The sequence below is a fragment of the Callionymus lyra genome, chromosome 10, assembly GCF_982586985.1.
Source record: "Callionymus lyra chromosome 10, fCalLyr1.hap1.1, whole genome shotgun sequence".
Classification (NCBI taxonomy): Eukaryota; Metazoa; Chordata; class Actinopteri; order Syngnathiformes; family Callionymidae; genus Callionymus; species Callionymus lyra.
The window spans coordinates 8,435,535-8,462,298 of NC_141827.1; the positions used below are offsets into that span (position 1 = coordinate 8,435,535).

Below are 26,764 nucleotides of genomic sequence, written 5' to 3' on the forward strand. Positions count from 1 at the left end.
GGGCGCTGTAGAGTTGCATTTCATCAATCAAACCATTTTCCATTTTAATCAAACAATTTTCAATGTGGTAAACTGTGATGAACTGTGATGAACTGGGATGAACTGTGGTGGATTGTGGTGAACTGGGATGAACTGTGGTGGATTGTGATGAACTGGGATGAACTGTGGTGGATTGTGGTGAACTGGGATGAACTGTGCTGGACTGTGGTGAACTGGGATGAACTGTGGTGGACTGTAGTTAACTGTGGTGGACTGTGGGGAACTATGATGAACTGTGGTGGACTACAGTGAACTGTGGTGGACTATAGTGAACTGTGGTAAACTGTGGTGGACTGTGGTGAACTATGATGAACTGTGGTGGACTGTAGTGAACTGTGGTGGACTATAGTGAACTGTGGTGGACTGTGGTGAACTATGATGAACTGTGGTGGACTGTAGTGAACTGTGGTGGACTATAGTGAACTGTGGTGGACTGTGGTGAACTATGATGAACTGTGGTGGACTGTAGTGAACTGTGATGAACTGTGGTGGACTATAGTGAACTGTGTTGGACTGTGGTGAACTGTAGTGAACTGTGGTGGACTGTGGGGAACTATGGTGAACTGTGGTGGACTACAGTGAACTGTGGTGGACTATAGTGAACTGTGGTGGACTATAGTGAACTGTGGTAAACTGTGGTGGACTGTGGTGAACTATGATGAACCGTGGTGGACTGTGGTGAACTGGGATGAACTGACTGGACTGTGGTGGACTGGGATGAACTGTGGTGGACTGTAGTGAACTGTGGTGGACTGTGGTGAACTGTGGTGAACCGTGGTGGACTGTGGGGAACTATGGTGAACTGTGGTGGACTACAGTGAACTGTGGTGGACTATAGTGAACTGTGGTGGACTATAGTGAACTGTGGTAAACTGTGGTGGACTGTGGTGAACTATGATGAGCTGTGGTGAACCGTGGTGGACTGTGGTGAACTGGGATGAACTGTGCTGGACTGTGGTGAACTGGGATGAACTGTGGTGGATTGTGATGAACTGGGATGAACTGTGGTGGATTGTGGTGAACTGGGATGAACTGTGCTGGACTGTGGTGAACTGGGATGAACTGTGGTGGACTGTAGTTAACTGTGGTGGACTGTGGGGAACTATGATGAACTGTGGTGGACTACAGTGAACTGTGGTGGACTATAGTGAACTGTGGTAAACTGTGGTGGACTGTGGTGAACTATGATGAACTGTGGTGGACTGTAGTGAACTGTGGTGGACTATAGTGAACTGTGGTGGACTGTGGTGAACTATGATGAACTGTGGTGGACTGTAGTGAACTGTGGTGGACTATAGTGAACTGTGGTGGACTGTGGTGAACTATGATGAACTGTGGTGGACTGTAGTGAACTGTAGTGAACTGTGATGAACTGTGGTGGACTATAGTGAACTGTGTTGGACTGTGGTGAACTGTAGTGAACTGTGGTGGACTGTGGGGAACTATGGTGAACTGTGGTGGACTACAGTGAACTGTGGTGGACTATAGTGAACTGTGGTGGACTATAGTGAACTGTGGTAAACTGTGGTGGACTGTGGTGAACTATGATGAACCGTGGTGGACTGTGGTGAACTGGGATGAACTGTGCTGGACTGTGGTGGACTGGGATGAACTGTGGTGGACTGTAGTGAACTGTGGTGGACTGTGGTGAACTGTGGTGAACCGTGGTGGACTGTGGGGAACTATGGTGAACTGTGGTGGACTACAGTGAACTGTGGTGGACTATAGTGAACTGTGGTGGACTATAGTGAACTGTGGTAAACTGTGGTGGACTGTGGTGAACTATGATGAGCTGTGGTGAACCGTGGTGGACTGTGGTGAACTGGGATGAACTGTGCTGGACTGTGGTGAACTGGGATGAACTGTGGTGGACTGTAGTGAACTGTGGTGGACTGTGGGGAACTATGGTGAACTGTGGTGGACTACAGTGAACTGTGGTGGACTATAGTGAACTGTGGTGGACTATAGTGAACTGTGGTAAACTGTGGTGGACTGTGGTGAACTGTGGTGAACCGTGGTGGACTGTGGTGAACTGGGATGAACTGTGCTGGACTGTGGTGAACTGGGATGAACTGTGGTGGACTGTAGTGAACTGTGCTGGACTGTGGTGAACTGGGATGAACTGTGGTGAACTGTAGTGAACTGTGGTGGACTATAGTGAACTGTGGTGGACTATAGTGAACTGTGGTAAACTGTGGTGGACTGTGGTGAACTATGATGAACTGTGGTGGACTGTAGTGAACTGTGGTGGACTATAGTGAACTGTGGTGGACTGTGGTGAACTATGATGAACTGTGGTGGACTGTAGTGAACTGTAGTGAACTGTGATGAACTGTGGTGGACTATAGTGAACTGTGTTGGACTGTGGTGAACTGTAGTGAACTGTGGTGGAATGTGGTGGACTGTGGTGGACTGTGGTGAACTGTGGTGAACTGTGCTGGACTGTGGTGAACTGGGATGAACTGTGGTGGACTGTAGTGAACTGTGGTGGACTGTGGGGAACTATGATGAACTGTGGTGGACTACAGTGAACTGTGGTGGACTACAGTGAACTGTGGTGGACTATAGTGAACTGTGGTAAACTGTGGTGGACTGTGGTGAACTATGATGAACTGTGGTGAACTGTGGTGGACTATAGTGAACTGTGGTAAACTGTGGTGGTCTGTGGTGAACTATGATGAACTGTGGTGGACTGTAGTGAACTGTAGTGAACTGTGATGAACTGTGGTGGACTATAGTGAACTGTGTTGGACTGTGGTGAGCTGTAGTGAACTGTGGTAGACTGTGGTGGACTGTGGTGAACTGTGGTGAACTGTTGTGAACTATGATGAACTGTGGTGGACTGTAGTGAACTGTGGTGAACTGTGATGAACTGTGGTGAACTGTGGTAGACTGTGGTGAACTTTGGTGAATTGTGGTGGACTGTGGTGAACTGTGAGGAACTTTGGTGGACTGTAGTGAACTATGGTGAACTGTGGTGAACTGTGGTGGACTGTGGTGAACTGTGGCTGAATGTTATGAACTGTGGTGGACTGTGGTGAACTGTGGTGGACTGTGGTGAACTGTGGTGGACTGTGATGAACTGTAATGAACTGTGGTGAACTTTGGTGAACTGTGATGAACTTTGGTGAACTGTGATGAACTGTAATGAACTGTAATGAACTGTGGTGAACTGTGGTGGACTGGGGTGAACTGTAGTGAACTGTGGTGGACTGTAGTGAACTGTGGTGGACTGTAGTGAACTGTGGTGGACTGTGGTGAACTGTAATGAACTGTGGTGGACTGTGTTGAACTGTGGTGGACTGTGGTGAACTGTAATGAACTGTGGTGGACTGTAATGAACTGTGGTGGACTGTGGTGGACTGTGGTGAACTGTGATGAACTGTAGTGAACTGTGGTGGACTGTGGTGAACTGTGATGAACTGCAATGAACTGTGGTGGACTGTGGTGAACTGTAATGAACTGTGGTGGACTGTAATGAACTGTGGTGGACTGTGATGAACTGTGGTGGACTGTAGTGAACTGTGGTGGACTGTGGTGAACTGTGATGAACTGTAGTGAACTGTGGTGGACTGTGGTGAACAGTGATGAACTGTAATGAACTGTGGTGAACTGTAATGAACTGTGGTGGACTGTGGTGAACTGTAATGAACTGTGGTGGACTGTGGTGCAGGGATCCTGGATTCATGGAGAAGACTCTGCGTCTGAATGATTCCGAGGCTCTGGAGACTCTCGCTGGTGTTTGGACGAACCTCTCAGGTCTTCAGGCTGGAGGAAAGCGCCCGGCTAGCTGGGACAACTGCATCCAATGGGCTCGTGAGAAGTGGCAGACCCTGTACCACGATGACCTGGTTCAGCTGCTGCACTTCTTCCCTCCAGAGGCGGTAAATTCTGTTTGTTTTTCCTGGTTCTGTTAGAAAAGTGTCGGAAACATGAGCCACTAAGAGCTTCACTGATGAGTATCTGAGGCTCTCAGGGTTTAATCTGCTCAAGCATGCAGACCATGATGTCACACCTGGAGGCACAAGGATCTGAGTCCACCAGACAGACCCCTGAGGAGTCCAGGAGGCTCAGAGCCTCAACCGTCCTGGACCTGCAGATACTTTAGAGTTTGTGTGTGTATGATTGTGAGTGTGAAGGTATGAGTGTGTATGCACTTGTGTGGGTTTATGTGCGTCAGTTGTTTTGTGTGAGTGATTGTGTCTGTATGTTTGTATGTGGGTGTGTGTCTGTGTGTGTGTTGGTGTGAGTGTTTGTGTGTGTAAGTGTGTGTGTATGTTTGTGTGTGTTGGTGTAAGTGTGTTTGTATGTGTGTGTGTATCTCTGCGTGTGTTGGTATGAGTGTGTGTGTGTGTGTTTGTGTAAGTGTGTTTGTGTGTGTGTATCTGTGCGTGTGTTGTATGAGTGTTTGTGTGTGTGAATGTGTGTGTATGTTGGTGTAAGTGTGTTTGTGCGTGTGTGTATGTGTATCTGTGCGTGTGTTTGTATGAGTGTGTGTGTGTGTGTGTGAGTGTGTGTGTATGTTTGTGTAAGTGTGTTTGTATGTGTGTGTGTGTATCTGTGCTTGTGTTGGTATGAGTGTTTGTGTGTGTGTGTATGTTTGTGTAAGTGTATTTATATGTGTGTGTGCATCTGTGCATGTGCTGGTATGAGTGTTTGTGTGTGTGTGTATGTTTGTGTAAGTGTATTTATATGTGTGTGTGTATCTGTGCATGTGCTGGTATGAGTGTTTGTTTATGTTTGTGTAAGTGTGTTTGTATGTGTGTGTGTATCTGTGCGTGTGTTGGTGTGAGTGTTTGTGTGTGTGTGTGTATCTGTGCATGTGTTGGTGTGAGTGTTTGTGTGTGCGACTGTGTTCATGTGTTTGTTTGCATGTGTGTGTGTGTCAGTGCTTGTTTGTGTGAGTGTGTGTGTTTATGTGCGTCAGTTGTTTTGTGTGTTGTGTAAGTGTGTGCATGTTGGTCTGAGAGTGTGTGTATGTTAAATTAGTTTGTGTTTGAGTGCATGTTGGTGTGAGTGTGAGTGTTTATGTTTGTGTGGATGTTAGTGTAAGTGTGTGTATGTTCATGTTTGTGTGTGTGTTTTTGTTTGTATGTGTTTGTGTTAGTGTCAGTGTTTATTTGTGTGTGTTTTTATGTTTTTGTATGTAAGTGAAAGTGTAAGCGTGTGTGTGTTAGTTTGTCTGTGTGTGTGGGTGTGTGCGTGACCAAGGCTGTCTGTGTGTGTGTCTCTGAGTGTGTGTGTGTGTATAAGTGTGTGTGTTTGTGTCCATTTGTCTCAACTGTGGCCGTTTGTTTTATGACGATGTTTCTTCTTTATGTTCCACCAACTCTTTGTTCCTCTGAGGTTTCATTGCTTCACTGGAACGTTCGACTCTGACGCTCGTGAGGAAGTTTGATAAGAAGTTTTTAACCGTTGAAAATATTGAACCTGATTATTTAACAAGTGTGTCAGTGAGTAAGAAGCTGAAATATTGTTTTACTGTCAATGAAAGTGTTTTTATCACAATTAATTATCAATAAATCTCAAAATTGTTAAATAAATACAAACGGCACCGATTTTAACGTACGTTTTTTTTATTTGTTTCGGAACAACAACAAGCTTTTGTATATTTTTTATATTAAACTTAGACTTTTGTATATTTATTTTGGAGTTTTAGAAACACAAAAAAATAATAATTAAAGAAATTTTGTTAAAGAAAAATAAAGGATAAGGACAAAAGAGAAAATTGTCACTCTTTTGTAAAGTTGCTACAGATTTTTTTCTTTAGCAGATTTGTTTCCAAATTTTGTAAAACTAAATTCATAATTTTGTAAAACATTTTTGACTTTTTTATATGTATTGGAATTTTAGACACAAAAAAACAACAATTTTTAGTATTATTTTGTAAAGTCACTACAGAATATTCTTCTCAATTTAGTATAAAAAAAAATTCTTAACTAAAAAAAAAAAATGGACAATTTTGTGAATTTGTTTTAAACTTTTTAACATTTTTTTTGGAATTTTAGAATTTAGAAATCTTGTAAAGAACTTTTATTAAAAAAGGTTGTTTTGCACTTTAACGTACAATATTGATTTTACTTGTTACGGGGCACAGAAAATACTTTATATTATATACTATATTTTTACTATATATGTCTATATTAATAAAGAAATGTGCAGAAAAGAAGAAACATTGACTAAATGATGTTGGAAAATAAATTTGACGCATAAACAACCAAAAGAATAAATAAATAACTACAATAACAGGAAGTGTTTGACAACTGGAGTTTATAAAGAGTACATTTATTATTTTACCATTAAAGTAAGTAACTGTGATATAATCCAACATTGTTATCCGTGTGATCGGGAGAAAGTTAAAGGAACCTTTTGGCTCCAGAAGGTGAAAAGTGTCGTCACAGGGAAGATTCTCTTCTTCCTCGAGGCCATTTGTCGACTTCAAAGCCTCTTTTGTTCTCTGGAGACGACACACGACACACGACTGACGGCAGCGACTCCAACAAAAGCTCAGACTCTTATCACCTGCGTGTTAATCAGTCGAAATGAAAATAAATAAAATATGAACTTTTTACGACTTTTTATCTTGTGATTTAAGGGTTGACTTTCTGTTTCTAGCTCACGGCGTCTGGTGTTCCTTTCTGGTCCGGATCCAAGAAGTGCCCTCACCCGCTGACCTTTGACCCCGATGAGGTAAGTCTGCATTGATCCTCGGGTCGTAAGCGACGCCAATAAATGAACGTTGACTTCCTTCATCAGCTCTGATGATCTCGTTCTATTTTAGCAGTCGTCGACTTCCAGAATGTTATCTTGTCCAAAGTGACATCATTCTTTATTGACCAGAAGAAGGTCATGTGATTGTTGTTGTTTTTCAACGACTAATAAAGTTTTTTTAAACTAGAACCAACTCACTGCATAACACTGTATTTGTATTGCATTGTTTTTATTATATTTTATGATGTTATGTTGTAAATAAACATGTTTAAATGTATAATAATAGATGTTTTCATTAAATAGGTTTATATTTATAATAGTAACTGTATTTAAAATAACATTTTCATAATCCTTATTTAAATTAATGTATAAAAATATATAATTTTTGTATATTTTAATGTTTATAAATGAATACAGTTTTTTTCTACTATTTACTGCATAGAAATAAATATTATTAGTAATAATATTTTTAGAATATATTCTATATTTAAAATATAATTTTATTTGACTTTATTACATTAATGTAAATACATTTCAAACATGATTACGATAATAAATACTGTTGGTTTTTTTTACTCTTTAATGCATATAATAAATACTTTCATTAAATTATTTTGTTTTTATAATTATTTATTGAAAATATAATTTTATTATACTTTTTTGAATTGATCTTAATACATTTTAAACATGTATACTTTTAAAGATGTACAAAAAATATACATTTTTTTACTCTTTAATTTATAATAAATACTTTCATAAAATAATTATGTTTTTATAATCATTGATGTTAAATTTGATGTTAAAAAAAAAATTGTACCAGACTTTTTAACTTGATACTTTGTTAACCAGTAAAATTGATGTAAAATGTTTTGTTTTTTAACTTTTATATACTTTCTTAAATGTATAATTATAAAAACTATTGTTGTTTTTCTTTGACTATTTAATCTATATAAAATACTTTCATTATATACTTTTTTATTGTAATGATTTGTATATTGAAAATAACATTCTATGATACTTTTATTAACAATCCAAAATCTCTTTGTACTGGAGACTTGTTCCAGGGTATCTCCTGCCTCTCACCCTAAGTAGCTGGGACAGGCTCCAGAGCCCGCGATCGGTAGGAAATGAATGAAACATCTTCTCTTCCAGTCGACGCACCTGGACTTCGTCGTGGCGGCAGCGAACCTCTTCGCTCACGTCCACAACATCCCGGGTTCCTCGGACCGCCCGTCCATCAGGAGGACTCTCCAGGAGATCCACGTTCCTCCTTTCACTCCCAGCTCGTCCGTGAAGATCCATCTCACCGACAAAGAGATGGAGGAGGAGAGAGAGAAAGAAAGTGATGACCGAGGTGAAGTATTTTTCCTTCAACTCGTCTCACTGGCGCTTCACAGTTTTTCCCTTTTCGATGTTCCTCAGGAAAAGCCCGTCTGGAGGAGCTGAGAGCGAACCTGGAACATGCGAGACCCTCTGCCCTGCAGATGCGGCCCATCGACTTCGAGAAGGTAAAGAAAAGAAGAAGAAGAAGCCACGACGGTTTGGCGGCGGGAAGTTAGCGGGGAGCGGTTTTCAACAGGCGCCTCCATCTTTGCGGCGCCACTGACCCGAGTCTAGTCCTGGTTGAACAGAGCCTCGCTTGTGTCGCACAGTTGACTCACCGGTGGCTCCACTGAGGAGGTCGATGTAAAGTTTCCATGCGTGGAACAAAGACACACTTGAGCGTCAGGAGAAGGTCGTCAGAAAGAGAGCTTTTGACAGTTATTTAGAAAAAGAACATAACTGTCACATTGAAAACTGAAAAAAAAAATAGTGTCAGGAAGTAAAGCGTAAAACAAGTTTCAGTATTTAGCCATTAGCGAAGAAGCATGTAGCATTAGCAGCAAAACGTTAACAAAAACATTAGCAACAAATCATTAGCAATGAAGTGTTAGCGATAAAGCATAAGATATGAAGCATTAGCAATAAAGCTGTAGCAACGAAGCATTAGCAATGAAGCGTTAGCAATAAAGCATAAGATATGAAGCATTAGCAATAAAGCTGTAGCAACGAAGCATTAGCAATGAAGCGTTAGCAATAAAGCATAAGATATGAAGCATTAGCAATAAAGCTGCAGCAATGAAGCATTGGCAATGAAGCGTTAGCAATAAAGTATAACATATGAAGCATTAGCAATAAAGCTGCAGCAATGAAGCATTGGCAATGAAGCGTTAGCAATAAAGCATAACATATGAAGCATTAGCAATAAAGCTGCAGCAATGAAGCATTGGCAATGAAGCGTTAGCAATAAAGCATAAGATATGAAGAATTATCAATAAAGCTGCAGCAAGGAAGCATTGGCAATGAAGCGCTAAAAACGAAGCATTAGCAATTAAGCATAAGCAATGAAGCATTAGCAAAGAAGTGTTAGCAGTTAAGCATTAGCAATGAAGCAATAGCAATTAATCTTTAACAACGAAGCTTGGGCAATGAAGTGTAAGCAAGAAGCATTAGCAATAAGGCATTAGCAATGAAGCATTAGCAAAGAAGCATTGGCAAAGAAGTGTTAGCAGTTAAGCATTAGCAATGAAGCATTAGCAATTAATCTTTAGCAACGAAGAGTTAGCAGTTAAGCATTAGAAATCTGTTAGCAACGAAGCATTAGCAGTTTAGCATTAGCAATAAGGCATTAGCAATGAATCTTCAGCAAGGAAGCATTGGCAATAAAGCGTTAGCAATGAAGCATTAGCAATGAATCTTTAGCAACGAAGAGTAAGCAGTTAAGCATTAGAAATTTGTTAGCAACGAAGCATTAGCAGTTTAGCATTAGCAATAAGGCATTAGCAATGAATCTTCAGCAAGGAAGCATTGGCAATAAAGCGTTAGCAATGAAGCATTAGCAATGAAGTATTAACAATGAATGATTAGCCACAGATCATTAGCAACTGAGCATTAGCAACAAAGCATTAGCCATTAAGCATTAGCAGCAAAGCATTAGAAACAAATTATTAGCGATAAACACATTATTAATAAAGCATTATCGACAAATCATTAGCAAAGGAGCATTAGCAACAAATCATCAGAAATAATCAATAATCAATGAAGCATTAGCAACGAAACATTAGCAACGAAGCCGGTTTTGTTCTTTATAAACTAATAACAATTGTTTGATTTCCAACAACAATCAAACATTAAGCGTTCAAACTATTTTCAGTTGATGAAACAAGATGTTTTAAGAGAAAGGATTTTAGACCTAAGAAAGCCATACATTTTTGGAAAAGAATGTCCGAAAACCACTGTGTCATCACCACAGAAAGAAACGACAAAATATGTGATTTTATTTATTTTTAAATATATTTTTAATGGGAGTGAAAAGGTTTCCCATAAGTCAATATTTCAAGTCAATATTTGTTTCTTGTATAACCATTACAACCATTACTGAATGAGTTGTATATTCAACTCCGCGTCTTGACCCTTTGACCTTTCCATTTAGCTCATATACCTAGTACCTAAACAAGATGTTGCCATGGCAACCAGTCAGAGAATCTCCTCAATTAACTGAGCATCTAACGAAGGCGTGATGTTGTCACCGAGGCTGAAGTGTGTGGGGGGCGAGTCAGGTCCCATATCCTGCCGGATGAAAGAAAACGTCACCCCGAAGTGGCCCGGTCGGGCCGCGGACGGATGGAATGCGTGCAGGCATCAGGTTGCCGGTTTGAAACCCTCCTCGCAGCCCTGTGGGCGAGTCCTGAGTGACGGACGCCTCGCTCGCTCTTTGTAGAGCCGCGGAGAGAGAGATGACCTCAGCGGGTCCGTCTGCCTCCACAGAAGTGGGGTTTGAACGTAATCTGGTCCGAGTCTGGTTTGAGGGGGTTTGACGTGAACGACCCGATGATGTCACCGACGGTGCCGTTGATGGACGGCATTTGTTTGATTGATCGCTTCCAAATTCTGAAACACATTTACAAACTATTGATACATATTTAAACAACTGTGAAACAAATCTGCCAACATTTATTTCACAAACTCGTGAAATAAATGTACAAACTTTTAAATCAAATTTGCAAAATTGTGAAATAAAGTCTTGAAAAAACAAACTCACAAACGATAAGCACATTTACAAACACTGAGAAAAATACAAACTGATATTTTTACAAACTCTGAAACACATTTAGAAATTCTTTGAACTGTTATTACTCTAAAAGCAAAATAAAACACACTCTTGAAACCTATTTACAAAATTGCATTTTTCTAACAAAGTATAATAACAAACTCTTAAGACACATTTACAAGCTATTGATACATATTTACGCAACTGTGAAATAAATCTACAAACTCTTAACATTTATTTGACAAACTCTTGAAATAAATGTACAAACTTTTGATCCAAATTAACACAATTGTGAAAGAATCGCACAAACTATGAAACACATTTACAAAATTGTTTAACTGATGTGGACACTCTAAAAGCAAAATAACACACCATTGAAACACATTTAACAATTCTTGAACACTTTTACAAACTATTGAAATAAAAAGACAAACTATTTAAACACATTTAAAAAAAAATTTACTTTTTTTTTACAAATGAGATTAACAAACCCATAAAGCATAAAAACAAACTATCGAAACACATTTAGAAACTAGTGATACAAATAGACAAACTATCGAAACACATTTACAAACCAGTGATACAAATAGACAAACTTTTGAAGCACATTTACAAACTAGTGATACAAATAGACAAACTATCGAAACACATTTACAAACTAGTGATACAAATAGACAAACTATCGAAACACATTTACAAACTAGTGATACAAATAGACAAACTATCGAAACACATTTACAAACCAGTGATACAAATAGACAAACTTTTGAAGCACATTTACAAATTAGAGATACAAATAGACAAACTATCGAAACACATTTACAAACTAGTGATACAAATAGACAAACTATTGAAACACATTTACAAACTAGTGATACAAATAGACAAACTATCGAAACACATTTACAAACTAGTGATACAAATAGACAAACTTTTGAAGCACATTTACAAATTAGTGATACAAATAGACAAACTATCGAAACACATTTACAAACTAGTGATACAAATAGACAAACTATCGAAACACATTTACAAACTAGTGATACAAATAGACAAACTATCGAAACACATTTACAAACTAGTGATACAAATAGACAAACTATCGAAACACATTTACAAACTAGTGATACAAATAGACAAACTATCGAAACACATTTACAAACTAGTGATACAAATAGACAAACTATCGAAACACATTTACAAACTAGTGATACAAATAGACAAACTCTCGAAACACATTTACAAATTAGTGATACAAATAGACAAACTATCGAAACATTTACAAAATAGTGATACAAATAGACAAACTCTTGAAGCACATTTACAAACTAGTGATACGAATAGACAAACTACTGAAATACATTTACAAAACATTTAGAAAAACTGTGAAACAAATCTACAAATGAACTTTTGAACCACATTTGCGAAATTGTGAAACCAACTCTTGAAACACATTTTCAAAAATTTGCAACAAACTCAAAAACTCTCAAACACATTTGCAAATGCCCAAAAAATAACAACAACTCCAAAACAATTTTATAAACTCAGAAACAATATTTTAAAAGAAGTTTATTAAACAGAAAAAAATAACTATTGAAACAAATTAACAAACCTTTGAAAAAAAATGTGTAACATCTACAAAATTATGAAACAAATACAAAAAAATTCTGCGGGTTGTAGTCATTAAGTGAATTTGTAGATGTTGTTTCCAAATGTATTTTTGCACTTCTTAGCCACCGTAGTGTTGTGAAATAAAACTGTTTATCCCTAAAATAGTGTAATTAGTTGTTTTTATTCAGTGGATATCATTTCTCTGTCTTGTATTCACATCAAATGATGTTCAGTAAACTACTGTTTTACTAAATGATTCTGGAGTCTAAGGTTGATTCTTGGTTTCTCTTCTGCTCCAGGACGACGACACTAACTTCCACATGGACTCCGTTGTCGCCGCCTCCAACCTGAGGGCAGAGAACTATGACATCCCTGCGGCCGACCGTCTCACGGTGAGTCCTGACGCGTCGCTGATAGAAAGATCTGATACCAGGGACCACCTCTCCTCTCCCGAGGGGGCCCTTTAGCACCCCATGACTGCCGGAGCAGAACTAATCACAGCACTTTACCTGTCGCCCGAGAGGTGACACCTGAGCCCGGCTCGTACCCGCCGACGCTCACACATGGTGAAGACACTAGCGTGGCGGGGGGTCGGGGGGTCTCTGCTGAGTGAGGGGCAGACAAAGCAGTGCCAGGCTTTTGTGTTCGAGGTTTGAACGTGTCGTGACTCGTTCAGGAATGACTTTACCTTCTCGCTGAAGTACAGTTTGAGGGAAATACTTAAAGAGTAAATTACATGTCTGTACTATAATATTCAATAAAAAGACAGTTAAGTATAGTCACATTTCTTCTCTCTACACCTTTGGTTCCTCATGCACTGAAGATTACACGAATAATGGCATCAATAAAATATATAGTGATATTGTAGTAACAAGTATATATGTGTAGTATTCTCGAGTACTTGACTCTGGTGTTGTAGTATTTACAGACCACATGACTCTTGACGAAGTCGTAACTGCTTTCGTTTGTTTTCAAAACCAAATTATGTCCAAACATCAGCTTTAAAAGCTGCTGGAGTCCACTGTATCCTCTCGTCCTCAGTCTCACAGGATGTCGTTGTTCCTTTAGCTTCGAAGGACGTAATAACTGCTGCCATTTAACGGCCTGGAAGTTTTCATCGCAACACAAAAATGAACAAATGATGCCAATATTTAGATGTTAATTGTCAATAAATGTTCTTATTTTACACACATAAAATAACTTCAAGTAAATATTAAAAGAAATGTAAAAAATATTAAATAGAGTTGTGTTAAATAATATAAATAAACGATAATCTCGATTTATCCCTTTATCTATATTTTCTCCATGATATATTTAAACAGGCTGTTGAATTAGGATGTCATTGTTTATATTAAATACATTATTTATTAAATAACTGTTAAGAAAACAGTTTTAAATTATTTACTAGAAGTTATATTATAACACCTTTAAATAGTATAAAGAAACAAACAAAACACGTTTTTGTTCTTTGGCCAATGAATTAAACCATATGGCTGCTGCCATTTATTTAAACAAACATGGACTTAAAGCGACCGTGAAACACGTAAAATCTAAAATGGGATGAAGAAGTCTCCAAGAAGAGACCAATAAGAGCGCTCCCTCAGGTCACATGCTTGCCTGACATTTCAGCCAATCATTCCCATTACACTAGTGATGTGCTGGCGAAGCTTCATGAAACAGTGTCATGTTGTTTAGAGGTCAGTAGGTGGCGCCATCAGTTTAAAAAGGATGTTTCATTAGAACAGTTGTTCAAAACAAAGCAAAATAGTGCAGAGACGCCATCTAGTGGACTCTGAACATAACGACACTGTTTCATGAAGCTTCACCAACACATCACAATGAAAAGATGGATCACAGCCACTCGATAATCAAAGGAACACATTTACAATTTTTATTTTCTTCCCCAGAGCAAGGCCATCGCGGGCCGGATCATCCCCGCCATAGCAACCACCACTGCCGTGGTGGCCGGACTCATGTGTCTGGAGCTGTACAAACTGGTGCAGGGACATCGGAACATCAGGTCCTACCGCGTCGCCTTCCTGAACCTGGGTCGCCCCAATTTTGTGTCGGCGACTCCGGGCCGGGCCTCTGGTTTCGAGGTGAGTTAGAACCCTTTCTTTTTGGAGGCTCACGGCAGGGAGTCACGAGCGAGGTTATATAAACACAGCCCGACTGTGGACGCGTTCATAAGTCAGGTATTTTTCTGAGATTTACACGCGTCCTCACAAGTCGTGAATGAGCGCCTCTCAAATAGCACGATCCTGCACGTGAGCCAGGAAAGCAAAAGTTCCATAAGGGAGCCTGTGTTTCAAATCAAAAGCAGATGTTTTTGAAACAAATTAAACCCCCATAAACTATCCATCACAGCTTGGATAAATACCTGTTTACGCTCTACTGTCCGTCTCCGCTCACCGGCGGCGGCGGCTCTTCGCACTGATGTCAGGGGGGTAGACGAGAGGTCGGCCGGGGTCAACATGTGGAGTAATTCTGTCTGGAGGAACGTGAGGTAAAGTGACGGGGAGCCCGGAGACAGTCGGGGTCTGGTTTCAGCTTCGGTCGCGGGCACAGCTGGATGGAGCGTAGCGGCGATGACATGTTGGATTTGTGACGGCCGGAGTAGTTTTTCACCAACAGTTGGAGGTGGAAAGAAAATAAAAAAGATATTTGGGGGAGTTTTTAGGGAAACAGTGAAACCAAGAATCATTCACAGTAAATTTTCTTTTAGTTTTTATTCTCAAATATTTTACTTTCTTTATATTTATGAACACTTTATTTGTTTATTTCCATTGATTTTATTATTTAAAAATATTACAAAAAGCAACTTAATATCTAATTTGATTTAACTAAAAATCTACATCACAAAGAATGGATGTTTTGTTTTAACAAAAACTTTTGTTGTCATTCAGACCACTTACAACTTTACACATTATTTTTGTGTAAAGTGTATCTTTTAGTCGAGACTTTCATATCTTGTGAGGTCAACACAAGGGATATGACAAACACATTTGTTTTTTTCGGGCCTACGGGTCACCTTGACCCTGAGATAACGCAATGGTTGAGTAATATATGTTTAATCCCAGAAACACCATCATTTTTTTTATTTTGTTGAATTCAGAAAATACTTCTCAGTACTTGATAAATACATGATAAAGACACAAAAGTCCCTCCAAGCTCCACTATGGCCCAAGACCAAACAGCTGTCAAACTTGTAGACCTGCACCAGACTAGTGCAGATATCTGGGACCAAAGTAACAAAGGCTACCATCAGTAACTACTTTTCTAGCCTTAACAGGCTTCCACAGTCTTTAAAATATGATCGTGACTATTATCTTCTTTATTACTCAAACTTTGCGTAAGAAGAGACTTTATTTTAGATACAAAAAGTGGTTTCTTTCTAAAAACTAGGATAAAATATGTTGTTGTTTCATTTAGAAGCTGCTGTAGAAGTCTTTCGCTGACATCCCTATTTTTTAATCAATTAAATTAAATTAAATCAAGTATCTTAAAAGTGATTCCATTTCAAGTGTTCTTGAATCCCTGCTGCAAGTGTGTTTACAAGACCAGGAATGAACTGCCGTCTTGAACCGTATCCAGCAGATTAAAGTAGTTTATGAGACTGTATTTGGTAAAAAGGAAAAACAAGCCATAAATTCTAGTCCAGAGTCGGGATGTTTTTTTTCTTCTTGATTCCATCTCAGCTTTTAACTTGGAAAAAAAAAGACTTATAGTGTTGAGCTGACAAGGACAGTCTGCCGTTTGTTTACATATTTCCTCCTCCTGAGAGAAGATGGCGGCAGTTGAGAAACTACCCTGTAAACCCGGCTCTACTCATTAAAAAACCCACATTAACGAAGCGAACCTCGGAGATTTGTCACGGAGCAGGTTGAAGGTCGGGATAAATGGGGGGGTTTTGGACACACAATAGGGCGCGAATGAACCGAGACACGGGGAGAATGTTTCTGCTGATACTCGATATCCACGAGCTGATCTTGTAAAGAGAGAAGTCGAAGTCGTGGCAAAAGCAAACTGAGATTTTTCTTTTTTTTTTTGTTACGGCACGTCTGGCGTGTGATGTTGAGCAGCTGCACGTCTGGAGCTGCTTCGACAATAATTTGTCATAATAGGCTCAGGTTTCAGTGAGATAAGCAGATTTTAATAAGAGTTTATTTTCGCCTGCAGACACTTCCAGGTGTTCTTTTACGCCCAGAATCTTCGCTCGTGGAGAGCGGACCTCATTTCCCCCAATATTTTGAAATTTGTTCTTATTTACCAACATTATTTCCTTAAATTCAACTTAAATCCATCTTTTCATGCTTTTTTAGCATTTTTGACCCCATAGAGGTGAGATCTTGCGTGGATCCCCAGATTGAGGGAGATTATCAGTGGTCTTGTATGTCTTCTATTTTTTACCTATTGCTTACCTATTTCTGATTCAGTCTTCCCAGCCTGGTGCAGGTCTACAAGTTAGTTTCTGGTGTCCTTTGTCAGCTCTTTGGTCTTGGGCCATAGTGGAGCTCGGAGGGACTGTGATCAGACAATGTGATTTTCCAGATTTTGTTTCTTCATAGTTAAGGTTTACCTCTCATAGTTGAGGTGATTCTATGGTGAAAATTACAGGCCTCTCTCGTCTTTTTAAATGGGAGAACTTGTACAATTGGTGACTGACTAAATACTTGTTTGCCCCACTGTAATCATATATATGTCAAAGTACAGATTGGAATCCAGTAGGATCTGGAATCCTACTAGTACAGAATGGAATTCCTACTACTGAATTTTAAATATTGGAATTCCAATCTGTACTAGTAGTATTCCAGATCCTACTGGATTCCAATCTGTACTGTCACATATATATATATATACTGTATATATATATATCTGAGCATATATATATATATATCTGAGCATATATATATACATATATATATGTATATATATATGCTCTTCTTCGGTTGCTTTTACACATTTGTATGAAAACATGTGTATTTGTGTAGTTAGATTACTTATTTGTTGGTTTACTCATATGAGGAGTTTAGTGAATGAAAATTGAGCATTTTCTTTTCCATTTCAGGGCAAAGAAAAAGGGTTGTTTGGTTTAATAGATAATAATTATCTGTGTAAAGGTGTGTTTATAACCTGTATTATTTTAATGGCACCACTGCTTAAAACCCCAAAATGGTTGCTATTCAAAATACTTTATTATATATATATATAAAATATTGATACAGTATCATGAAAATCTGTATATACAAGTGTATCAACATTTAGTCTAAAATATATATTTCATATATGAATAAAATATTGAAAATACCTCAAAGCCCCTACAAAACCCTTGTACTTGACTCTTGAGTTCAAAGTTTCGTGATTAAAAACACAAAATTCTAAAGTAAACACATTCTTCTCCTGCTCCCTGAACACCTTTAAACACCCGTCATGGCCTCCAAGTGCTGGTGTTTGTCTCTGATTCAATTAAGAAGCAACACTGCTGACCCGAGGTCAGCGCTCACACAGCGTCTTTGTTAATCACCCGCAGAAATGACGACTATTTCCTGCCTCGGCCTCGACGTATTGAAACCAGATTTCCAGGAGCGGCAGCACGGTCCGCAGAGTACCGTCAATAGACGACTGTACCACATCCTCTCGAGGAGCTGCTGGAGTAAAACCTTCTTAAAAAAGTAGATCCACCAAAACAGGAAGGCGGGCGAGGGACGCCTCCAAAATAACGGGGTCCGGGGGGCCGAGACAACAATGGAGGGAACTGGCCTCACCACGTGGTGATCACATGTGGTTACACAGAAAAAAAACAAAACAGGGCGAACATGATCCAAAACCCTCCGTCCTCCTCCAGAGGTGCAGCATGAGGCGTCATTGTGTGGCCCCGTAACTCAAGACGCACACGTCGGGAACTGAAGGGTCGCCGGCGGGATCATGAGTAATCTGGGATGAATGCGCTCGGCTTGTGCCTTCTGTTGTTCGCCCAGGGTTTGATGTTTTTTTTCTCAAAAGGAGGCTCGTATTGTGTTGTGTCGGGTCGTTTTTTTTTTAGCTTTTCTTTCGCCTGCTTGTACACATCTGGAAAACATGTGTGTGGTTGTGTAGCTCAATTATCTGTGTGTTGATTTACTCAAAGGAAGAGTTTTAAAGCTAAATTCAGTTGGATGAAAAGTTTGTTTTTAATGGAATCTGTGTTATTGTTCAACGGTGCTTGAAAGACAGAAATGGTGCTTTAAAAATTCTATTTTGTCATCAGTTTTTCAAGGACAGTAGTAGCATTTCTTTAAAGTACTATAACTAGTTTCTGTTGTCGCACACCGTAAATGCGTTTTTTGTTCTGTCAGTAATATTTTAGGGCTTAATTTTTGTGGCTTAAACAGGTAAAATGAGAGTTTGTGTTGTTGGGTCGTTTTGCTCTTCTTCGCTTGCTTGTAGACATCTGGAAAACATGTGTATTTGTGTAGTTAGATTATTGATTTGTTGGTTTACTCATATGACGAGTTTAGTGGATAAAAATAAAGCATTTTCTTTTTCATTTCAGTGCAAAGAAAAAGTGTTGTTGTGGTTTAATGGAATCTTTGTAAAGGTGTGTTTATAATCTGTGTTATTTTAATGGTACCAGTTCTTAAAAGCCCAAAATGGTTGCTAATAAAAATACTTAACTTTATTTTATTTAAGTCATTTGTTTATCTGTTGCAGCAATCCTGTAAAGTACTTTCTATTGTTCTGTCAGTAATATTTGTAGGTTAAACGGGTAAAATTAGAGAGTGTGTTGTTGGGTCGTTTTGCTCTTCTTCGCTTGCCCTTAGACATCTGGAAAACATGTGTATTTGTGTAGTTTGATTACTTATTTGTTGGTTTACTCATATGAGGAGTTTAGTGAATGAAAATTGAGCATTTTCTTTTTAATTTCAGGGCAAAGAAAAAGTGTTGTTTTGGTTTAATGGAATCTGTGTGTAGGTGTGTTTATAATCTGTTTTATTTTAATGGTACCATTGCTTAAAAACCCCAAATGGTTGCTATTAAAAATACTTTATTCTATTTGGTCATCAGTTTAGCTGTCGCAGCATTCCTTAAAAGTACTTCCTATTGTTCTGTCAGTAATATTTTAAGTCTAATTTTTTGTGGGTTTAACAGGTAAAATGAGAGTTTGTGTTGTTGGTCATTTTGCTTTTCTTCGGTTGCTTTTACACATCTGGAAAACATGTGTATTTGTGTTGCTGTTATATTTATATAAGGAGTTAAGATTAGAAATAAAGAGCATTTCCTTTGCATTTCAAAATCAAACAAGTGTTGTAATGGTGTATGGTTTCATTCATAAATTCATTTTTCTTTATCGCCTATTCCCGTATGGGAGTTGCGGGGGGGTTTGAGTCCATCCCAGTTTCTTCAGGCGTGAAGCGAGGGACACCCTGGACAGGAGGCCAGTCTGCCGCAGGACACACAAAGACACAACCATTCAAACACACACTCATACCTACAGACAATTTCCCTCGAGTTCCGTCCTGGTTCGTTCATGGAAACAATTGAAAGTTTTTATTTCTCAGGCCCCGGGGCCTCATTAAGACTCGAGCCGGAATGTTAAGGAAAAGAGAAGTTAAAAAAAAAGAGGTCCAGGATTCTTTGTGTTGATATTTTTAAAGTTTCCAGGTCCAGGGAGGAAGTGAGAGGAGGAGGAGGAAGTGAGAGTTTTTGTTACGTGTGGAGCTGGAAAACGACATAATCTTGTTCTGTTTTTAATGTAAAGGTCATTTTTTTTTATTCATGTACTACGTCTTTGTGACGGGAGTAACGAGTAGTAACCTTGTGTACTATTATGGTAGAAAATAACTCCCTTATTTAGATGCAAGAAAACAAACAATAAAATTGTATAAAACACAATCACTAAAATAATCTCTCTGATCAATGTTATGAAATGTAACCATTTAAAACAAACCATTATTGAATAATGAATAAATCTTTTAAATATAATAAACATGTGTATGAGGCCACATTAAAATTAATGTTAAACATATATACTTAACTTTGTGCAGTCGTTTTAAGCCGCTCTGGTCATGACCCATGTAAACGTTAAAGAAAAGAAAATTGAAAAAAGGATTTATGAAAAAATATGTAAAAAGAAAAGGGCAAATATGTTTATTAAAAATATGTTAAAAGAAAAAACGAAATAAATGTATTCATTCAAAATATTTAAAAAGAAGACGAAAAAAACGTATTTATTAAAAAAAAATATGTAAAAAGAAAAAAAATGATTAATTAAAAAATATCTAAAAAGAAAACATGTATTTATTAAAATATGCAAAAAGAAATAAAATAAATGAATTTATTAAAAATATGTAAATAGAAAATGAAAAAATCTATTCATTAAAAAAATGTGGAAAGAAAAGAATAAAATGTGTTTATTTAAAAAAAAAACAAATACATAAAGAAAACGAAAAAAAATATTTATCAAAAAAAAAACTAAAAGACAATGAAAAAATGTATTTATTAAAAAATATTTAAAAAGAAAACGACAAAATATATTTATTTAAATGTTTTTAAATAAATGTGTTAAATAATGCGTTTGTTTGAACCTGAGAATATAAAAAATGTTGTAAAGATGTTGAAACCCACATTTAATGAGGTTAATAATCACAATCACTGCTTTAAAGCTTGTAAAATAAAATAAAATGAATAAATAAATATATATAAAAAATAAATAACTTACGTTTGTTGCCAGGGAAAAGGCCCGGACACACTTTAAAAATCTCCGCGACCAAGATTTAAAATATGTTTTTAACTCTACAGGTAAAAATCCGTTCTCAGGTTCTAGTGGAGAAGAGTTGTAGGTTCAAATCCCACAGTGATCCTCAGCTTTTAGCAATGCAAATCTGTATAATCACGACAAGACATTTTCTGTCCGTCCAGTTTTCGGCCCCGAGGGTCATTTTCAACCAGGTGCTCGTCTCCACATTTAAAAGACAATCACATTAATTCCGTTTGTGTTTTTACACGTCAATGGCCTCAAAGTGGGTTTTTTTGTCCCGCGTCAATATCATGGATCTCCGGAGAGTCACTTCGACTCCTCTTCCTCATCTCCAGACCTCCTCTCCGGGGTGATCCTGTGGATCCTGGTTGAGGTGGATCGGGGCGGAACAGCTGGAGGTCTCAGCCATCTGTCTCTCCCTCCTGGTCTAAAAGAAAGGTCGGATCAATAGCGATCAGGTAGCAGATGACACTCCCGCTAAGACAAAAGGCTCATTTAACATGACAGTACTGAGGAGCTATTGTCGGCAGGAGGACAAAACAAACAAGAGACTCTTTTAACACTTTAGCTTCAACATAAAATATCAAAATAAACATTTTCCAAACAGAAGTTTCTTTCACTTCCACTTCAGGTTCCAACAGAGGAACTTGTCCTTAACGTCATATTGGACTCGATGACGTAAAGAAAATATCTGATCTAGGTCAGATTTTTTTTTTATTTTGTCGCCACAAATCAGGTCAGATTCTTGAAAGTGTTACATACATATCTTTGCCACTATCTGCTGCATCTCTCCCCGTCCTACTGGGACAGTTCATATGAAAAATGTTAGTTTCAGTAATAAACATTTAGACATTCAATTTTCACATTTTTTACATCGAGGTATACGTTTTATCTAATACCAGTGTCAGTACTCTGATTGTTCCTTAACTCTTGTGTTGTCTCAGGGTCACGGTGACATTGGGCCGGAAAACAAATGTGTTTGTGGTATCCCTTGTGTTGTCTCAGGGTAAAGTTGACCCGAAAACAAATTTGTTTGAAGTATCCATTGTGTTGTCTCAAAGTCAAGTTGACACGAATGCCTGAAAACAAATGTGTTTGTGGTATCCCTTATGTTGTCTCTAGGTCAAGTTGACACAAAGGCCCGAAAAAAAACGTGTTTGTGGTATCCCTTGTGTTGTCACGTTGACCCATGAGATAAAAAAGGGTAAAAAGACATTTAAAAGTATCTCTGTTGTAATATGTCTTGAGTTTTTTTGTTTGTTGTTGTAATCAGTCAGTTTTATTTTGTTGCTAAATAATGCGGGGTGACAAGCACTAGGGAGTTGCAGAAGACTGACATTACTATATTTTAAATACATGTTTGGATTTTATACCAAAAAATACTTGACACAAAAATGACACCAAAAACCGAAATGGGACGTTGTGAGTAGCTTTTCAGTTTATGTCAAGGTAGCCATTCCTCTTTGTGAAGGGATTTCAACCTCTACACGACATTTGGTTTTATGTTTTCGGGGTTTTTGAATCACATGAGTCAAATGAGTGACCTATATTTGCTTCTTCCCTTTTTTAAAGATACAAAGTAAAGAATAAAGTACACAAGTAGAAAAAATGCACAATTAAATGAAGTCATTAAATCAAATAAACACACTTAAACAGAACAGAAGTCAAAGCTACGCATTCTTTTTTATCCAGCAAATCTAGATATAAAGCAAGAATAAAGATTTGTAAGGATTTTGAAAAGTCAAGTGAAATTTTTCACAGACTATTTTAACAACTAACCTGATACGATTATTTACCTGAGTTTGTCAAACGTTAGAGCCAAGTTTCAAACTCTTCACTTAAGCTGAGTCAAGATGATGAGCATTAGATGAAGAAATGAACGTCCAGATGTTCCAATCCCGAGATAAACGTGGGGCGAGAGAAAAGTCAGAGAAAGCGAAGAGAGATTAAAATGAAAATATGATCTAAACGACCACACAGATCCACATCTGCCTCCCCTTAAGCCCACTTTGAAGAGAGAATCCTTTGAAGGATCCGGCTCGCAGCCACGGAGTCTCGTAAAAACTCTTCCCACTGTTGGGATTCTCGCCAGACAATGAGACGGAGGCACTTCTCCATCTTCTTATCTGAGGTCTATAAACTCTGTTGTGTCGCCGGACGAGTCGAAGATCTATAAGGACGTCATCTTCGAATGTAGCTACCATTGTTTTTCCCTGAAGAAAACCTCACCAGGAGTCACTCAACCTTCTTATCTGGTCTACTGGACTTCCTCTGTTCAGGAGACTATTTGGGTTTCGGTCAATCAGCAGTTTATAGTTTAAGCGCTCTGAGTTTTCAGCGATTTCCTTATTTTTGTTTGACCTAGAATCAGACGTAGCTTTGATGTTGTATCGACATCAGTTTAATCGGACTTGGAGTAAAAACCTTGAAAAGGGATCTAACTGAAGGTCTGATCCTGAACCCTAACCCTAACTCCAGCTTTAGCACTAACCCTAACCCTATCCCTATCCCTATCCCTATCCCTATCCCTATCCCTATCCCTATCCCTATCCCTATCCCTATCCCTATCCCTATCCCTATCCCTATCCCTATCCCTATCCCTAACCCTAACTCTAGCTTTAGCACTAACCCTAACCCTAACCCTATCTCTATCCCTATCCCTATCCCTATCCCTATCCCTATCCCTATCCCTATCCCTATCCCTATCCCTATCCCTATCCCTATCCCTATCCCTAACCCTAACTCTAGCTTTAGCACTAACCCTAACCCTATCCCTAACCCTAACCCTAACCCTATCCCTAACCCTAACTCTAGCTTTAGCACTAACCCTAACCCTAACCGTAACCCTATCCCTATCCCTAACCCTAACTCTAGCTTTAGCACTAACCCTTAACCTAATCCTAATCCTATCCATAACCCTAACCCTAACCCTAACCCTATCCCTATCCCTATCCCTATCCCTATCCCTATCCCTATCCCTATCCCTATCCCTATGCCTATCCCTATCCCTATCCCAATCCCTAACCTTGAACCTTACTTTAGACCTAACCCTAACCCTAGCTGGTATGGACTCTATCGGATCTTCCGACATTCCTATTATACTAATTATAGGCAGAGACTGAATGATAAGAACAAAGGACAAAAAATAATTGCAATAAAAAATCTCAAGCACAGCACGGAAACATTTGTCCTAGGATTTTAAAAAGCTAACTAGATATTTGGAGCCATGAAATTCTGCAATCGACCTGGATACAAATGTATCATCAATCTAGAGAGAAAATCTAAATGGCGCGATAAGACACGTTTTGTCAGGAAGAACATGTTCAGATGCGACCTTTGGTCGAAGGAACTGCCGACAGGGGAGTGCAAGGGAACATGGGAAAATAAGCATTTAGGTTTCATGGATACGAGCAAGGTCATGGTGACACGAAAGCCAAAAAAAAAGATTTCAAATGCCAAAAAACAATTATTTCAATTTGACACTGAGATGACAAAATGGTCAACAAACGTATTGATTAATGTCTTTGTTAAATAGATATTAGACTCTATCTTGTATCAGTGTCTGTTTCTACAAAACTCTATTTTCATTGAAATATTGACATTAAAAAATGTACTTAAGCCCTGCCCACTGAAAACACTGTTTTTTTCTTGAGATTAAATCTTGTTGACAATAACCACGCCCACTCCGCTGTGATTGGTCAAACGTCAAGGTTTGTCACTGCGCGTCATCAATCCCGGAAGTCCCCACCTCCAAGGGACTCGCTGTATAAACAAAGCGGGGCGTGATTTCAGCTTGCTGGAGGAGGAGTGAAGCCATTATTCCGTCATAATGGACTCCGCTCTCGTAACCTCTCGTTCGCCCAGATTACAGACCAACTTTATAAAGTAATAAGTTCAAAACATGGTCATGATGAGGGACTTACTGCATCTTGGAGAAGAAAGACTTCAACATTTGAAACATGTGAGTGAGTCAAGAGAGTCTAATGCTCCTTTGAACACATCTTTTCAACAGTTCCACTGCTTGTTTAAAAGACTTTATCCAACATCTCTTTAAACTTTTTTAACTTACGTTAAACTGATTCGTGGCTAGAAGCGTCAGAACATTGCCAGCCAGCACACCTGGCCTGACCCCGTTTGTCGTCCAGGGGAACCGTTTATATAATATAATCAGACTGTTCGCAAAATAAAACAGAACTAACATGTTCCTCTTTATTCGGTTTCATCCGCAAAACAAACACAACCGATTTCTGTTTTGTTAGCGATAGCAACGTAGCCCTCGACAGGCCGGAGTTTGTAATATTTGGCCGGAGAGTCAAAAGCTGAGCTTTTCCAGAAGTCTAGAGCTGGCAACGAAAATCATCTGCTGAAACTCCAGAGCTGATCAGAGTTGACGGGTCAATTGCTCGGATAATTATTTATCCAAAAAATCTCTCTTTAAGTTGGATCACGTTTCATTGTATGTGCTACGGCATGAAGTGGATGGAATTGTGGGAGAGTTTCGTAATGTCTTCCAGAAGAACATGTCGGCGGCTTTTTCGTTGACGTCACCCTTACGTCCCCGGCCCGATGGGGCTGATCTGCCTTCAGGTTCCGGTGACAGTTGCAGATATGCAGCAGAGGAAGGGAGTGGAGGATCAGAAAATAGAACCTCCTGCTCTGCATTGTTTGGAGTCAATACATCCACATAGAGGGAGATTAAAAGATCCTCAACGATGCTGTGTAAGTCAAAGTTCCTGAGACAAGACTTGCTTTGTGTCAAATTTTGGGACGAACCCCTGAGAGTCAGAGAGAGAGAGAGGTTTGTCCACAGTATGTCTTCTTAACACTGAAGACTACGAGCGTCGAGAGGTCTGGTCCAAAAAGTTCCCCTTGGCTGCCGAAGCGGAGATAATTGGACGCAGGTTTAGCCGAGGTCTTGGTATTCACATCTTTTTTCAACCTCAGACTAGACGGTCCATCTCCCTGGTCCACCACGTGTGTCTGCAGGTATTGTTCCGGTTGCTGGCGAGGTCAAAGCCTGATGAGGCCCTTCGACTGTACTTATGTGGCCCTCATGAGATCAGAGTAGAACACGTTTTATTTTGGATGCATTATTGTATTCATAGACGAGGTTCTAGGTAACATGGGAAAGCAAGCGTTCAGGTGCAACCATATGTTAATAGTATGTCAATTTGGGGTTATTTTTGGGGTCGTACCGAGGGCCAAACTAGATGAATAGCACAAACCTTTAGTCAATTGGGAGACTTCCTCCGGGAAATTATCGTAAGAATATGACAATTATAGTGGACCTGGAAACGCCAGTACACCTTTTTTTCCATCCAAATCCATTGTTTTGTCTCTGTATCAGGGGTCGGGCCCTCGGGTCACCTTGACCCAGAGATAACACAAGGGTTATCAAATCAAAATTCAAACAATTTACAATATTTAATTTTCTTAATTTGTATATCTTGCCGTAATAACATTTTAAAGTAACTATTCTTATAGTTAGTCTACATTTTTCGTTCCGCTTTCTCCTTCTCACGTAAATAGTTTTTTAATGAAAAAAATTTAGCAATTTTTGGCCCTTCACAACAGTC

The 26,764-nt window shown here is 38.8% G+C and overlaps 1 protein-coding gene across 3 annotated transcripts in view; it reads left to right on the top strand.

Moving 5' to 3' along the window:
• The window catches only part of LOC148070144 (ubiquitin-like modifier-activating enzyme 1), a 280,272-nt gene that overhangs the window by 16,355 nt on the left and 237,153 nt on the right, over positions 1-26,764 (top strand). For all 3 annotated transcript variants that reach the window (XR_015712945.1, XM_087801647.1, XM_087801649.1), the window contains exons 16-21: positions 3,713-3,923; positions 6,655-6,729; positions 7,903-8,104; positions 8,173-8,258; positions 12,751-12,843; positions 14,359-14,550. Coding sequence is in view for 2 of the 3 variants with exons in the window: in XM_087801647.1 (XP_087657773.1) it covers positions 3,713-3,923; positions 6,655-6,729; positions 7,903-8,104; positions 8,173-8,258; positions 12,751-12,843; positions 14,359-14,550 (859 nt within the window). In the remaining variant the exon portion in view is untranslated. The remainder of the gene's footprint in view (positions 1-3,712; positions 3,924-6,654; positions 6,730-7,902; positions 8,105-8,172; positions 8,259-12,750; positions 12,844-14,358; positions 14,551-26,764) is intronic.